This window comes from Diabrotica virgifera, chromosome 4, assembly GCF_917563875.1.
Source record: "Diabrotica virgifera virgifera chromosome 4, PGI_DIABVI_V3a".
NCBI classification, from domain to species: domain Eukaryota; kingdom Metazoa; phylum Arthropoda; class Insecta; order Coleoptera; family Chrysomelidae; genus Diabrotica; species Diabrotica virgifera.
In genome coordinates, this window is record NC_065446.1 from 158,135,780 (window position 1) to 158,152,380 (window position 16,601).

A 16,601-nucleotide genomic window follows, 5' to 3' on the forward strand; every position below is an offset into this window, starting at 1 on the left:
ACTTTTATTTGTGTTTTTACTGCTTTTATTAATATTAGTGGAACTTCGACATCTTCAATTACTTCCCATAGCTTGATTTAGGTATCGAGTCATATGCCTTCTTAAGATCTACAAAAGCCATATGGATGGATCTATTTTTGGCTATTCTTTTTTTCATTAGTTTTTCGACCGTGTAAATGTGATCTATGCATGCTTTGCCCGCTATTAAACCTGCCTGGTCTTCTCTGATTCTCTCATGTATTTCTAATTTTAACACCTTTTTTTTTATATGTATACTTGGCTTGGTGGTGTCACGGACTCCACAAATTTGTAATCCATTTTAAAAATAGTTCTGGGATACCTAAACACCTGAAATTTTCAGGATAGCTTAGAACTAGCTAACAATGCAATATTTAACTGCTATTATACAGGGTGATTAATTAGTGGGGTGAAGCTCCGTAGATCCGTTATAGTATGTATACCGATAAAACTTAATAACAAAAATTGTAGCGAACTTTGAGCTTCACATTACAAAATTAGTTAGAATGTTACAGGGTGTTCGATAACATAGTGGCAGACCAAACTTTTGTTTTTTTAAATAGAACACCCTGTATTTTATTTTATATTCAAAATCTTCGTAACTTTTCGATTACAAAAATATAAAGGTTTGGTATGTTATACGGGGTATTTACAAAGTTATAACCAATTTTATATGAAAATTGTAACAAGTTTGACTACCTGTATAAATAAAAGCAAGTACAAGGTCAATGGTTTATTGACGTCATATTTTTTATTTATTGTCAAAATTTTCGTAAATGGTTGTTTTGCTAATTTTATTTATATTGAATACAGGGTGAGTCAAAACGCAAGTACATTATTTTCTCAGTAATTTTAAATAGAACACCCTATATTTTATATCATTATCGAAAAGTACCATTACCATACTATAATTTTTGTACAACATTCTCTATGTGTAAATTTATTAGTTTTCGAGATATTTTCATTTTTCAGAGCAAAATTATTAATAATTACGGGACCAAATCTTTCCAAATTTTAAGTAAGCCATGACTGAATAATTGTCTAAAACTTACAATTTACGATTACTGATTTATCAATCTGTAATCAAAGTTGGCTACAATTTTTGTTATTAACTTTTATCACTATCTATTATTTATAACGAATCTACAAAGCTTTACCCCACTGACCAATCACACTGTATGGATAAATCGATTTTTTTTATTTCAAACTATTTTAAAAATGTGACTAATGCAATGATATTTTAAAGTACGTTAATAAATCGATATCTACAAATTGATGGTGCCTCAGTGGCATTAGACTGCAGATCGAGAGGTCCCCAGTTGGAACCCGGCTGTTGCGTATCTTTTTTTAATTGTTTTAATAAATAATTAAAAGTTGATATACTTAAAATTATATATACCATTTTAAACAACCGTGGTATTATAAAAAATACTATTTTATACTAGTGTAATTTTTGGAATCATAATTATAAATAACAGTTAATACACCTACTAAAAATTCATATTTTATAAGTTAATTATTCTTTCCAAACATGTTGTGTCCTATATTATGTACAATAACAAAACCGTGATATTATAAAAAGTACTTTTTTATTAGAGTGTAATTTTTGGAATCTTATAAGCATCTTATCGTTAAATCGTTTATCGTTAAATTATTTTATATCCTTTCCTATAAATAATAAAAAGGTTTTATTATAAAAAGCTCTTTTTTATAAAAGTGTATTTATTTTCCTTTATGGTCTGTCCATACAGTCTGCCTATAGACGATATAATGCTGACATGCTGATAGATGATAACATGGTGATATATATTGATAGTGCTACATAGTGACAACAGTACCTAATTTAAACTAATTTGCACATGGGTAACCTAAAAGATGATCTTTTAATGAACGCAAGTGCCAGATATAGAGAAGTCAGAGATAGATATTCATTGAAAAATATAAGGAAAAAAGATGGAAAGTAGAACTTTGTGTTAAAATATGTATAAGTACTTAAAATCCAAATTATTTTTTTACCAACAATACTTTTACATATTATACATTTCGCATCCTTTTTGTATGAAAATTCATTTCATTTTCATTTTTATTCGCTTAGCTTAGCCCTTATGATGGTGGAACGTTATATCTTGGTTGGATTTCATAGTGATCTTTTAATGGAACTTTATCTAGTTTTGGACATATTTCTCTTCTTACTGGATCCATTTTGTGAAGGTGATCTCTCTACTTGTTACGTCATTCTTTTATCGATCTTACAATATTCTAAACTTGAAGTTCCCTTCGCATGATTTATTTTCATTATTTTATTATTTTTCTTTATGTATTATTTTAATAATAAGTATTACTTTATGAAATTCGTTAGCTCTACCTAATGTTGATGCTCTTATCGACCTCCTCTTTTTCTATTTTTGTTTTTAAATATTATTTTGACTGCAAAGTTAATACTGAACTAACGCATCTTTTATACCTACATAATATATTCTGTCTTAACATTTTGTCTTCATTGTGTTAAATCTATGACGTCAATATTGAAGTTTGTTCTAATTTTTGAGTGTGTCCTCGTAAAGTAACTGTGCTCGTATCATCTCGTATCAGAGACTTTAATCAAGATTACCAAAAATCGTTATTTCGTTCATGTTGTCTAAACTCGTATTGTTTTTCTGCAACCGTTGTAGTAAAAATATAAGCTAGTGAAATGCTAGTAATTTTGCCCGTCGCTATGCTACGGGGAATAAAATAATATATTGCCTTCTGCAGTCACTGCACTTAATTTTTTGTGACATCCTCCTATTTTATCGTATCTCCTTCCAATTTTTTCTGACATCCTCCATTTTTTTCTGAATCACCTTAATCTTTTCTGAATCCCCTTAATTTTTTCTGAATCCCCTTAATTTTTTCTGGCATCCACCAGTTTTATCTTATACCCTTTATTTTTTTACTCCTTTTTTATATTTGTTTATTTTATATCTCGAGAATTTATTCCATATAAAAATTAATTTTATTAATAACAAATAAATTTAAATTATGTATTTATTAATATTTATTGCTTATATCGATTTTAATTTAAAAAAAATCTTTAATTGTTAATATTAGAATTATATTTAATAAAATCTTTTAATTTAAAATATAATAATTATTTTATCATACTAACTTAAGAACTATTTTTAATAATTGATTTATTAATGATTGATTTGGCTACTTTTGACTTTGAAATATTTGTAGAAGTCTAAGGAAGAAGATATATACAATATCCCAGGAAGTGTGTAACAAATGTGCTCCTTGCTCAAGAATATCTCTATTTTTAACAATTACTCTGGGCTAATTAGCAAAATTCATGGAAAAGTTATTTACCAGCAATTTTATTGCTGGAATCGAATTATAAGATCCTATATATTAATAATATAGGTATGCAAAGTCCGCAGATAGTGTGCTACTATTTTTGTAAACAAAATGGCGCCGACAAATCGTATTTTTTTCAATTATTGCTCTATAACTCCAAAGATTTTAACTTTACAACAAAAACACCCAAATAAAAATTTACCGCAATTAAATTCTGCATAGAGATATGTTTTTCACGATTTGCTCCAACGAAAATTTTCATCGGAAAATGCGGGTTTTCCTAACAAAAACTCTAATTTTCAAATAAAGTTTTAGGTAAGTAATTATTAATCAATAATTAAATAACTTAGTGACATCAAAGCTTTCTTGGTATAGATTGTAATTCCAGAAGCCGGTGAAAATTAAACGAATATTTTAGCAACAATTCAATTGTTAATTAACAATTTACAGTCGCAATAACAACCAAAATAATCATGAGATATTGATCAAACTTAGAAAGATTATAAAGGTGTGATGCCTATTTAATATTTTTTCGACAAAATATAAATTTTTCATTTTTTTGCATAATCTTTAAATGTTTAAAAAAAATTGTTATAAACAAATTAACATTTCTCAGAAATTGTTTATTATATTCTAATTTTAAAAATACTTAAAATGCGTATTTCATAGGTCTTGAAAATGAATGCTTTAAAAAATTTTCCAACCATTTGCAAAAAAGTTATGAAACAGCAAAGTAAACATACGATTACTCCGTTGTTTAAAATTTGTTTTAATTGTTTCAAAGCTTAAAGATGGTTATTTAATATTTTATCGACAAAATATAAATTTTTCTTTTTTTTGCATAATCTTTAAATTTTGAAAAAAAATAGTTATAATACGCTGGTCTAATTAGTCAAGTACAAAGAAAGGTTATTTACCAGCAATTTTATTGCTGGAATCGAATTATAAGATCCCATATATTATTAATATAGGTATGCAAAGTCCGCAGATAGTGTGCTACTATTTTTATAAACAAAATGGCGCCGACAAATCGTATTTTTTTCAATTATTGCTCTATAACTCAGAAGATTTTAACTTTACACCAAAAACACTCAAATAAAAATTCACTCCAATTTAATTCTACATAGAGGCATGCTTTTCTCGATTTGCTCCGACGAAAATTTTCCTCGGAAAATGTGGGTTTTCCCAACAAAATCTCGAATTTTCAAATATTTTTTTTGGGCCAGTAATTATGTATCAATAATTATATAGCTTGGTGAAATAAAAGCTTTCTTGGTATAGATTATAAATTCAGAAGCCGGTGAAAATGAAACGAATACTTTAGCAACAATTAAATTGTTAATTAACAATTTACAGTCGCAATAACAACCAAAATAATCATGAGACATTGATCAAACTTAGAAAGATTATAAAGGTGTGATGCCTATTTAATATTTTTTCGACAAAATATAAATTTTTCATTTTTTTGCATAATCTTTAAATGTTTAAAAAAAATTGTTATAAACAAATTAACATTTCTCAGAAATTGTTTATTATATTCTAATTTTAAAAATACTTAAAATGCGTATTTCATAGGTCTTGAAAATGAATGCTTTAAAAAAATTTTCCAACCATTTGCAAAAAAGTTATGAAACAGCAAAGTAAACATACGATTACTCCGTTGTTTGAAATTTGTTTTAATTGTTTCAAAGCTTAAAAGTGAGTTTATGTTACAAACTAATTACTCTCAAAAAATACCAAACATTAGTTCAATGGTTATATTTTAATCAAAGATTAAAAATACTTTTTGAAGTTATACTTCTTTACGGGCGTAATGACGGTGAAATTTTATATGGGAAAACCTAGCGACCGGGCGCATGCGCATTATAACTTTGTTCTGATTGGATGTTCAAATGACATGACAAAAATTATCCAATATGGCAGCTGTGGCACAGCTGTGGGACTGCGTTTGGTTATAATGTATGCTTGTTGCGTTTTAAAATTTGTAGGAAGAGAAACAACAAACAAAAAGTTAGTTAATGGTTATACTGCCTTTTTAAATAGTTTTCATATTATATTTTTGGACTTATTTACATAGAAGAGATGATTGTTTCATGCCAATGTGAAAGCTCATCAAACTGTGCCTAGTATGAGTGCCGCAGATCTCGCTTATTCAAAGCTAAAGAATCTTTCACTGGTAAGTGTTTTATAGATAGTTGATCAAATTTTGTTATGATATTTGAACATAGCCACTTTGCACGACGCAAGTGATTGCGAAATTTATTAGTCGTTATACGGGCTCCGATACCTACCTTGAACCTACCAAAATACATAAGTAGTATGTAATACTTTTATTTACATAATTTATATTTATATTTACATAATATATTGTCTTCTTACTCTATGTTTTGTTGTATTTTTTCAATTCTAAATCATTTCAATTCAAAATCAAAATAATTTAATTTACATAAGTTAAAAATGTCAAAAGCGTAAATCTGTTTAGTTAGACGATCTTCGCACATAATGAAAAGCTGTCTCTGTGGCGCAGTTTTAATGCGAGAGAATCCCAATACAACGCAAATACCAGCCGCGTGGTAAGTTGGTTCGAATCCCAACAGAAACTTTTATTTTTTTATTTTTTTTTTATACATTTTATGATTGTAAGTATATTTATTATATAATTTTATTTTCAGAAAATACGTATTTAGTTAAAAATTTTTCCGACAATTAATGTTCAGAAATCATTTGTGGCATTTTTAGTGTGTTTGTGTGTGTTTTATTTTTTTTTTTATTTTAATTTTTGGCACTGTTTTAATAAAAATGTTTGAGAAGTAGTAAGTATAAATTAATTTAATATTTAAATAAAATATAAATAAAAAGTATATTAATTTCGTTTATAATCATATAATCATATAATAGAAGTATAACTTCTTACGTGCGTACAAAGTACACACACATTTTTTTTTGTAATTTTTAGCGCAAAAGTAGGCCTGATACAGAGTCGGAGCTAAAATGTTCATTCGAAGCGACTGACACGCAGCATACATTATTTATTAAAAGTGTACGTCGCGCGGCCGCCGGTCGTCGCTCCAAGTGAAAATTTTAGCTACAGTACTGTATTATTCTACTTTCGCGCGTGTAAATTACAAAAAAAAATATCTATAATCTTTAATTAAAATATAACCATTAAACTTATAATCGATATTTTTTTGTAAATAATTAGCTTGTACTTTAAACTCACTTCTACGCTTTGAAAGAATTAAAAAAATTATAAACACCGTAGTAATCGTATGTTAATTTTGCTGTTTCATAACTTTTATGCAAATGGTTGCAAAAAAGTTTTAAAGCATTCATTTTCAAGATATTTGAAATGCGCATTTTAGCTATTTTTTAAAATTATAATATAATAAAAACTTTCTGAGAAACGTTAATTTGTTTATAACTATTTTTTTAACATTTAAAGATTATGCAAAAAAATAAAAAAAATATATTTTGTCGACAAAATGTTAAATAGGCATCTTATCTTTATAAGATTTCAAAGTTTAATCAGTGTATCATAATTATTTTGGTTATTATTGAGACCATAAATTATTAATTAACAATTGAATTGTGGCTAAAATATTCGTTTAATTTTCTCCAATTCTGGAACTATAATCTAAACCAAGAAGGCTTTTAAGTCACCAAATTATTTAATTATTGGTAGATAATTGCTTATCTAAAACTTTATTTGAAAATTAAAGATTTTGTTGGGAAAACCCGAATTTTCCGAGGAAAATTTTCGTCGGAGCAGATCGGGAAAAACACGTCTCTATGCAGAATTTAGTCACGGTGAATTTTTATTTGAGTGTTTTTGTTGTAAATTTAAAATCTTCGGAGTTATAGACCAATAATTGAAAAAAAAACACGATTTTCGTGCGCCATTTTGTTTATAAAAAAAGTAGCACACTATCTGAGGACTTTGCATACCTATATTATTAATATATAGGATCTTATAATTCGATTCCAGCAATAAAATTGCTGGTAAATAACTTTTCCCAAAAATGGCCTATTTTCCGATAATCAGCCCAGACTAAATGTCAAAAATTAATATACAGAAAATATATTATTTATAATTAAAAATAATTTTAAAACATTGTTTACTTTCGATAATAAAAACTATTTTCTCTGCGATATAGTTGAAAATTCAAGTTTGTGAATTAACGGAATACATTTTAACAAATAATGAAACAATTCTAAATACCATATCGCACCACCAGTCAAACAGTAAATAATAAATACAGTGTCATAAGTCAAAAAAGCAAAGTATCGAGGAAACGACGTGTTAAAATTAGTATAATAACTTATTTGGTCAGTTACAAAGGTTTTGAAAGCTCTACACAAGATTGTATTAATTGTGCTAAAAATATTAATTTTTTTTGAGTTGTGACACTATACGGATAATATAACGAAAAATTTACTAAATATTATTTATCAAAAGTGGCTCTTGCAGTACAGAATATACCTAAAATCATTATTATTATCCGGTTATCAGACTTATACTTTTTAATCATGTAACTTTAAATACAAGTAACAACATTAAACAAAAATACTGCAAAAAGAAAGATAAATATGTGATAAATGTGTCACTTTTCTTAATCACATACGCAGATTGTTTTGAATAAAGAAATCACATATTAGGGCGGCCGATATGTGAAACAATTGCACATTTAATGATACAAGCATATAATTCGCACCACATATACTACACATATAAAGGTTCAAATTTAGATATGAGGCCATCTCAGATTTTGTCTTTTACAAAAATGGCGGGCGTTCAAAATGGCGGCTATACTTATGTGTTTAATAGTACCATAACTTTTGAACGAAAAGTCCGATTTCAACCAAATTTTGTATATAGGTTTTCTTTTTGATTTACAAGAGGGATATGGTGAACTGGAAGAATCGGTTTACCAGAAGTTGTGTTTTTACTGGTTGTTTATGTAAAAATATAATACCGCAATTGAAAATGGCGTAAAAATATTTTGTAGAAAATATTTTGAACTTTTTAGTTATGTTAATTATCATTTAATAAATGCATAACGTATCATCACAAGTACCTATGTGTGGCAAATTCGTGCAAACATTATAAGAATTATTGTGCATTTAATGGTAGAAGCATATAATTTGGACCACATATACTACACACATCAAGGTTCAAATTTAGATATAAGGCCATCTCAGATTTTACCTTTTACAAAAATGGCAGGCATGCAAAATGGCGACTATACATACGTGACTTATAGCACGATAACTTTTGAACGAAAAGTCCGATTTCAACCAAATTTGTTATATAGATTCTTATTTTGATGTGTTAGACCAAGGTCTTGAACCGGAAGAATCGATTTACCAGAAGTTGTGTTTTTCCTGATTTTTATGTAAAAACATGTTGTTCTTTTACCAATTCTTTCACCCTGTATATATTAATTTTTCAAAAAGTTAATACCGACGTTGAAAAGAGCGTAAAAATATTTTCTAGGAAGTATTTTGAACTCTTTAGTTATATTAATTACCAATTAATAAATGCATAACATATCTTAACATGTACCTATGAACCTATGTGCGGCACATTCGTGCAAATAATATAAGAATTATTGTACATTTAATGGTAAAAGCATATAATTTCGACCACACACACTACACATACAAAGATTCAAATTTAGATATGAGGCCATCTCAGATTTCGTCTTTTGCAAAAATGGCAGGCATTCAAAATGAATCTACCGCATATAGGTACATGTGAAGATACGTTATGCATTTATTAAATGGTAATTAACATAACTAAAAAGTTCAAAATCTTTCCTAAAAAATATTTTTACACTATTTTCAATGGCGGTATTACCTTTTTGAAAAATTAATATATACAGGGTGAAAGAATTGAAAAAAAACAACATATTTTTACATAAAAAACAGTAATAACACAGCTTCTGGTAAACCGATTCTTCCGGTTCAAGACCTCGATCTTATTCATCAAAAAAAGAAACTTGATACCAAATTTGGCTAAAATCGGACTTTTCGTTCAAAAGTTATCGTGCTATTAGTCACATATGTATAGCCGCCATTTTGAACGCTCGCCATTTTTGTAAAAGGCAAAATCTGAGATGGCCTCATATCTAAATTAGTCCAGAGAAATAAGATTTTTCTCGTGACACATCCCCCTCCAGGCCGAAACCAAATTTTTTGAGTAGTATGGACATCTACATTATTAACCTATATGTTTCCTGCAGCCGATTTTGATGATATACATAGTTATAAACAAGTGAAGATCAAAACACGCTATATTTTCGCTTTTTTTGTCTATTACCAAAAAGTTAAGCTTTTTAAACAAATTTGAGTGTAAGAAACTCATAAATCGTATAAAAAACTTCAATATGGCGTTCTCTGAATATGTCCATCCTTATTGGTTGCTCAGAAAATTGCAAAATAAATCATAAATTTTGAGTTTTTAAAAATATTCATAACTTATGTAAAAATTAACTTAGAACCTTCTTATTATACGGAATGCTGATACTTCTTGTACTTAAATTATATTTTAAATTTCAAAGCAATTGGTCAAATAGTTTAAAAGTTGTTTAATTTGTTTATCCCAAATTCATTTTTTTTTGCAACACTACAAGTCAGAAAATTATGAGGCTACAATCATACTTCGCACAGTTTATGAAAGAAGAACATTTATACTATTACCGTTATTAAAAATAAATGACAAAAAATAATTTTAAACAGTGTAAAATTATTTTGAAAAAAATGTCGATTTTTTTGCTTACTTACAAGCAATTAGAATAACTTTTTAACCGTTACCTGTAGAAAAATTATTTTTTCATATTTAGAAAGACTGAATTTTTATACACATTTAGAAAGAAAAATAACTGTCCTAGGACAATTAGGGACAAAGTTAGCCCCCCATTTATTTAATTCACATGTTTTTGCAAAATAATTTTGCAATAATTATAATTATTTTTTGTAATTTTTTTTTAATTAAATTAATACTGTAAATTTCCCTCTTCCATAAACTATCCAAAGTATTACTGTAGCTTCATCATTTTCTGACTTACAGTGTTGCAAAAAAAATAAATTTGGGATAATCAAATTAAATAACTTTTAAACTATTTGACCAATTTCTTCGAAATTTAGGGTATGAATTAAGCACCATAAGTCTCAGCATTCCGTGTAATAAGAAGGTTCTAAGTTAATTTTTACATAAGTTATAAATATTTATAAAAACTCAAAATTTATGATTTATTTTGCAATTTTCTAAGCAACCAATAAGGATAGACATATTAAGCAAACGCCATATTGAAGTTTTTTATACCGTTTATGAGTCTCTTACTCTCAAATTTGATTAAAATGCCTATTTTCTTAGTAATAGACGAAAAACGCGAAAATTTACCGTTTTTTGATCTTCACTTGTTTATAACTATGTATATCATCAAAATCGGCTGCAGGAAATATTAAAGCTGTCCATATTACTCAAAAAATTTGGTTTTGGCCTGGAGGGGGTTGTGTCACCAACAAGCTATTTTTTTCCTTATTTCTCTGAACTAAATTTGAACTTTTGCATGTGTAGTATATGTTGTCCAAATTATATGACTCTACCATTAAATGTACAATAATTCTTATAATATTTGCACGAATCTGCCACATGTACATGTACATTTGCACGAATCTGCCACATGGTACATGTGAAGATACGTTAGGCATTTATTAAATGGTAATTATAATTAACATAACTACAAAGTTCAAAATATTTCCTAAACATATTCTTACGCTCTTTTCAATAGTGGTATTACCATTTTGAAAAATTAATATGTACAGGGTGAAAAATTGAAAATAAATTATTTACATAATATAAAATAGTTTTACATAAAAAACCAGGAAAAACAAAACTTCTGGTAAAACGATTCTTCCAGTTTATGGCATCGATCTTGTAAATCACAAAACGAACCTACGTACCAAATTTGGTTGAAATCGGACTTTTCATTCAAAAGATATCGTGCTATTAGTCATATATGTATAGTCGCCCATTTTGAATGACCGCCATTTTTGTAAAAGGCAATATCTGAGATGGCCTCATATCTAAATTTGAACCTTTATTTGTGCAGTATATGTGGACCAAATTATACGCTTGTATCATTAAATGTGCAATTCTTATAATATATTGCACGAATCTGCCGCACTATATACTGTCTTTACTCGATAAACGACGCTTTATACACATCCTAGATGGACAAATGCCTTGCACAAGTCGATACTTGACACTGTTTATGTTCGGTGAACCATTGATTTTGGTTAATCATATAATGACTCTAGTGTCGTTAATGACAAATACTTGAACTATCATACATAATATGTATATAAACGTAATACTTTTTGAGATAAGATTTTGTAGTTTTATTAAACGGTTGGTGCAATAAAACGTGTGCAATAAAAAATGGTGCCATTTTTTTTTTAGTTAGTTTGAGTGACACTATTTAAGCGAAGGTGCGATATTTAGATCAAACATGGATTTCACGAGAAACGTAAAAAAGTAAATAGACCCGAAGATAGCCGCAGTTTTAGTGACGTAAATCTTAAGGAGTATAATATAACTGTGTGTATATGACAATAACATTGGTGTTTTTAGTATTTTCTTTACAATTTCATCACATTTTCTCACCTTTTAAACCTTCCAAGGACTTCTAGAAATGTTTTAAATCGAAATTAGGTAATTCGATTGAGTCATTCTGAAGTTGCTATAAAAACATGTAACAAAATAAAATGGCCTTTATTAAACGTTATTCAATGTTTACATATCGAGGCCATATTGCGTGACTTGTTGCATTATGATTTTATAAGATTAGATAAATATGCATATTTTTATTTCAGAGCTGCCATAGATAGAAATTTTAAAGCATCAAAATTATGGTTAGCTTCTTACAGGTCAGGAAGATCTCAGAATACGATTGATCCCTTTATTACCAGAAACGTCCTTCTTTCAGCGCATCAACAGACTATGAATAATGAAGCTACTAGTACTCTAATCAGGCAAGGTACATATTTTTGCATATTTTAAGTTGACCTTTGGAAGATATCTCCCATTTATTAACTATTCTAATGTTTTGGCAGCGCTGTGTTCTGACGCTCTATTCTGACACCGAAAGTCTTAAATAACTTAAGGGGAAAATCGCCAAATTTTGGCTGCAATGCCTTAAATGTATTCATTTTTTCGAATCCTGAGAAAACTAATAAATAGTTTTGAAACATTTAAAGGCAGAATGAAAGATTACGTTATTACCGAGAGCCGAAAGAAAAGATCTTATACACATAGATTTGGCCAACTCGGAAAATAGCGTAACGCGGAGCAGTTCGGGTCGGTGGTATATCTATCTCTCTCTACCGGCGCTTAACTTTCTCTCTCTAGCATATGATGGCTGCCGCCTCTCTGTAACTGTAACTGTCATTCCATTACTTCCACCTCTTGGTAGATACGCTCATACTCGCACGACAGACAAAGATAGCTAGACCACCGTACTAGATATCGGCGTTACACCCCGATGCATTGAGTGGAATATCCCTAGCCAGATCAATTTGCTTTACATATCTCTGGCCGAAAGTCCCAGAAAACTTTTATAATGTTTATTTTAATAAGTTACAGGGGTGAGAAAAAAGAACAAAATTAGTGTGCTCTTTAATTTCAAATATCTCATTCAAAAGAACTTTTTGTTTATTCTAAGCGACTTTAGGTCCTCCGTAATAATGTAATCTTCCATTCTGCGTTTAAATTTTTCAAAAACATGTATTAGTTTTCTCAGGATTCGAAAAAAATGAGTGCATTTAAAAAGCACGGGAGCCGAAATGTTGCTCATATGCCCTTATAGTGCTGTCGTTATAGTGCTGTAGGGGGGGGTCCAACGGCGTCCTTTTACTAGATGGGCCTATTTAAGTTTTTTTTATGTATTTTGACCCGTAGAACACGAATTTTTTGGGTAAAAGTTGATCCGGATGTCGATAAGATTGTTATAAACAAAGAACTTGCAAAATTCCATAACAGCGATTTTTCGCAAAACAAAATATTTTCTTGTATTTGTTGGGTCATACTAAATATTTTAAAAAAAATTAAACGCAAAATGAAAGACTAAATTATTATCGAGGGCCGAAAGTCCCTTAGAATAAATAAAAAGCTTCTTTTTAATGAGATATTTGAAATTAAAAATCACACTACATTTTCTTAGTTTTTCACGCCTGTAATTTATTAAAATAAACATTATACAAGTTTTTAGGGACTTTCGGCCCTAGGTAAGAACGTAGTCTTTCATTCTGCGTTTAAATTTTTCAAAAATACTTGATTAGTTTTCTCAGGATTCGAAAAAAATTATTCCCCATTTGAATAGCATTGCAACCAAAAATAATTACCCATCCCCTTAACATTAAATGGTTTTACAAGTAAGGAGTTTATTATAGTTTTTATTAGCTTCAATTTTAGTGATGAAAACTTTTTTGTAAAAACTTACAGTTTTTGAGTTATTTATGAAAACTCACTTTAAAGCATGCATTTTTTTTAACAAAAATGAAAATATTTGATCATTAATAACTCAAAAAGTATTAATTTATTTTAATAACATTATATAACAACTTTTGCTTAGAATTTGTCCCACTATCGCGGTTATAAGAATATTTTTGTTTGGCACGAAGGCTATTCCAATAAGCGGGTTCAACTGTATATCCGCGATACGATATATTTTAATTTTTTTCAGCATGTTTCTCTTAAGTTTAATCAATTATTAAAGGGTTGTTTGGGGGTGAAGGGAATGAGCTCAAAAATCGAAACTATATCATTTCAAGAGCTCATAAATAGCTCGTAATTCTGTCGCAAAGATCGATTCAATATCCCTATTTTTAAGTAGTGGGGGGGGGCTGAGGCAGCCCTCAGTTTCTAGGTGTTATATTATTTAAAAACCGATTTATTTTGTGATAAATGATCTGTTCTAATAGGGTTAAACGATAATAAGTATTTTTAAACGTTTACATAAGTACCTACAGTGCACAGATTTAAACGTACCGGTGGGAGAGGGCGTCTATGCGCAATATTATAGTCACTGCATGAGAGAAAAAGTATTGGAAAAAATTAAATAACAAATTTTATATTATTTGTTATTTCATTATCTCGAATACTTTCTCTCTCATACACCGACTATAATACTGTGCATGTGCGCAAAGAGGCCATCCCCCACCGGTACCTTTAAAATCTGTGCACTGTACATTTTTTTAAGAATAGTTTTCTGGTTTTACATATATGTATAATAATTTGTAATATACTTACTAGAATATAGAATAATGTGTCTATTTTTATAGTATATTTTATAATATGTCCAAGCTGTGGGTGAAAAATAGGTCTATTTCAGGATATAATTCAGGAATTTTTGAAACCTATCAGGTGTTGTCAAATGTCGAAGGCTATAACTTTTTGAAAAAGAATCGTTGAGTTAATCCTAGATCCACTCTCCATCTAAAAATTTATACTTTCATAATCTAATATAAACAAATGCGTAAAACATTTCTCAATCTTTTATTTCGGGTTTGAAAATAAGGGGGCAAATTTCGTTATAAACATTTAGAACTGAAACGGCCCCTGTACATTCTATGAATTTCTAACTTGCAGATTATTGTTGCTGAAGACAAAACGAAGATTCAAAACAAAATAAAAATTTTCTATGACCAACTGAAGCTTAGATAATTGTTTTTGTTTTCTTAAATCGTAGTGACTTTATTTATAACAATTAAGAAATTACTTCAAAATCATTGACTAAAGAATGACTTATATTATCTTAAAATAAAAATTATTTTAAAACAAAATTTTACTTAATTGTTACCAATCTTTTTAAAGTGGAGTGGAGATTTTTTTACGAGCAGTCCCGGATTTTGGGTATTTGCGGCTCTAGGCCAAATTACCCCGAGCAGCCCCGAGCTATTAAAGCATAAAGACTTAATAATAATAATAAAAATAATAAAAATAATTAAAACGTTTGTCAACATCTGTATGCCGAATTTTGCAGGGAGTACCCAGATATTCAAGTATCGGAGCAAAGAGTATCAGATCAATACCGGGTAATCATAAGAAACAACCTTATCCCAGAGACTAGACGCAATACGATCAAAAGCGAAGTCGAACGGGAGATTAATAACCAAGAGCTAGTTTTAGATCAAGTCCCTAATGAAATCCTTGATGAGCAGATTCCTGAGATTCCCGTACCAGAAACTCAACCTGACAATATACAGCAGGAAAACAACGAGTTGCGCGATAGTCTAGAAAACGAAATGGCTCGTGCCGTACAAGAGTTTAATGGAACAATTCCACTTAGCAGACCACCGCTACCACGAATAAACTCTTGTAAGGAACTAGGTGCGCTGTTACAAATTGTGAACACTGAAGTCCTACCCAATTATGTCGTAGAAGCCCACACATTGGAATATCTGCATATGCTAATCTACTGTGCAGCAACAGTAATTGCCAATATAATGGGCGTTAAGGTCAGAACACGACGGAATACTAATAACGGAAGGACTGGTAACAGAATTGCACCCTGGGAAAAAAGACTTCTCGGAAAAATTGAATTACCGCGTAGGGATATTGGTCAAGTCACAGAATATATAAGAGGTGTAACAAGTAGAAAAGTCATTAAGAGAGCTGAAGAAATAATGTGAAGCACTGCAAGACACTCGAGATACGATCCAGAAAATAACACAGCCCAACAGTGTCTGGATACATTAAAACAAAAACTCTCCGTCTATTCAGGACGATTACGAAGGTATAAAGTTAGTAACAACCGAAAATGTGACAATGCACTTTTTGAGAACTCTGAGAAGGCGTTTTACCAAAAACTCAATTCCACCGTAGAAAGTGTCGACAAGTCTTACCCAAGCCAAGAAGAAATTCATGAGTTTTGGGGAAATCAACTTTCCGCACCAGCTGCTCTTAACAACAATGCTGGCTGGATAGAAGATACGACGCACAACTGTCACCACTACGTCACTGCTAACTACGAACCATTCACGACTGAAGAAGTCTCAAATGTCATCAAAGAGCTTCATAACTGGAAATCTCCTGGACCAGACGGAGTTCAGAACTTCTGGCTTAAAAAGTTTTGGAGTATTCATGAGTGCTTATCAACATTAATTAATCATGTTATTTCTAATCCGCAGGAATTACCTTCATTTCTAACTCAGGGAACTATGTAATTATTTAATACCCAAGGATC

General features: G+C 29.6%; 1 protein-coding gene across 1 annotated transcript in view; it reads left to right on the forward strand.

Moving 5' to 3' along the window:
- LOC114332691 (uncharacterized) overlaps positions 1-16,601 on the forward strand; it is a 114,937-nt gene that overhangs the window by 76,888 nt on the left and 21,448 nt on the right. Inside the window, exon 3 of the mRNA XM_028282519.2 lies at positions 12,232-12,395. Within this exon, the coding sequence (XP_028138320.1) occupies positions 12,232-12,395 (164 nt within the window). The remainder of the gene's footprint in view (positions 1-12,231; positions 12,396-16,601) is intronic.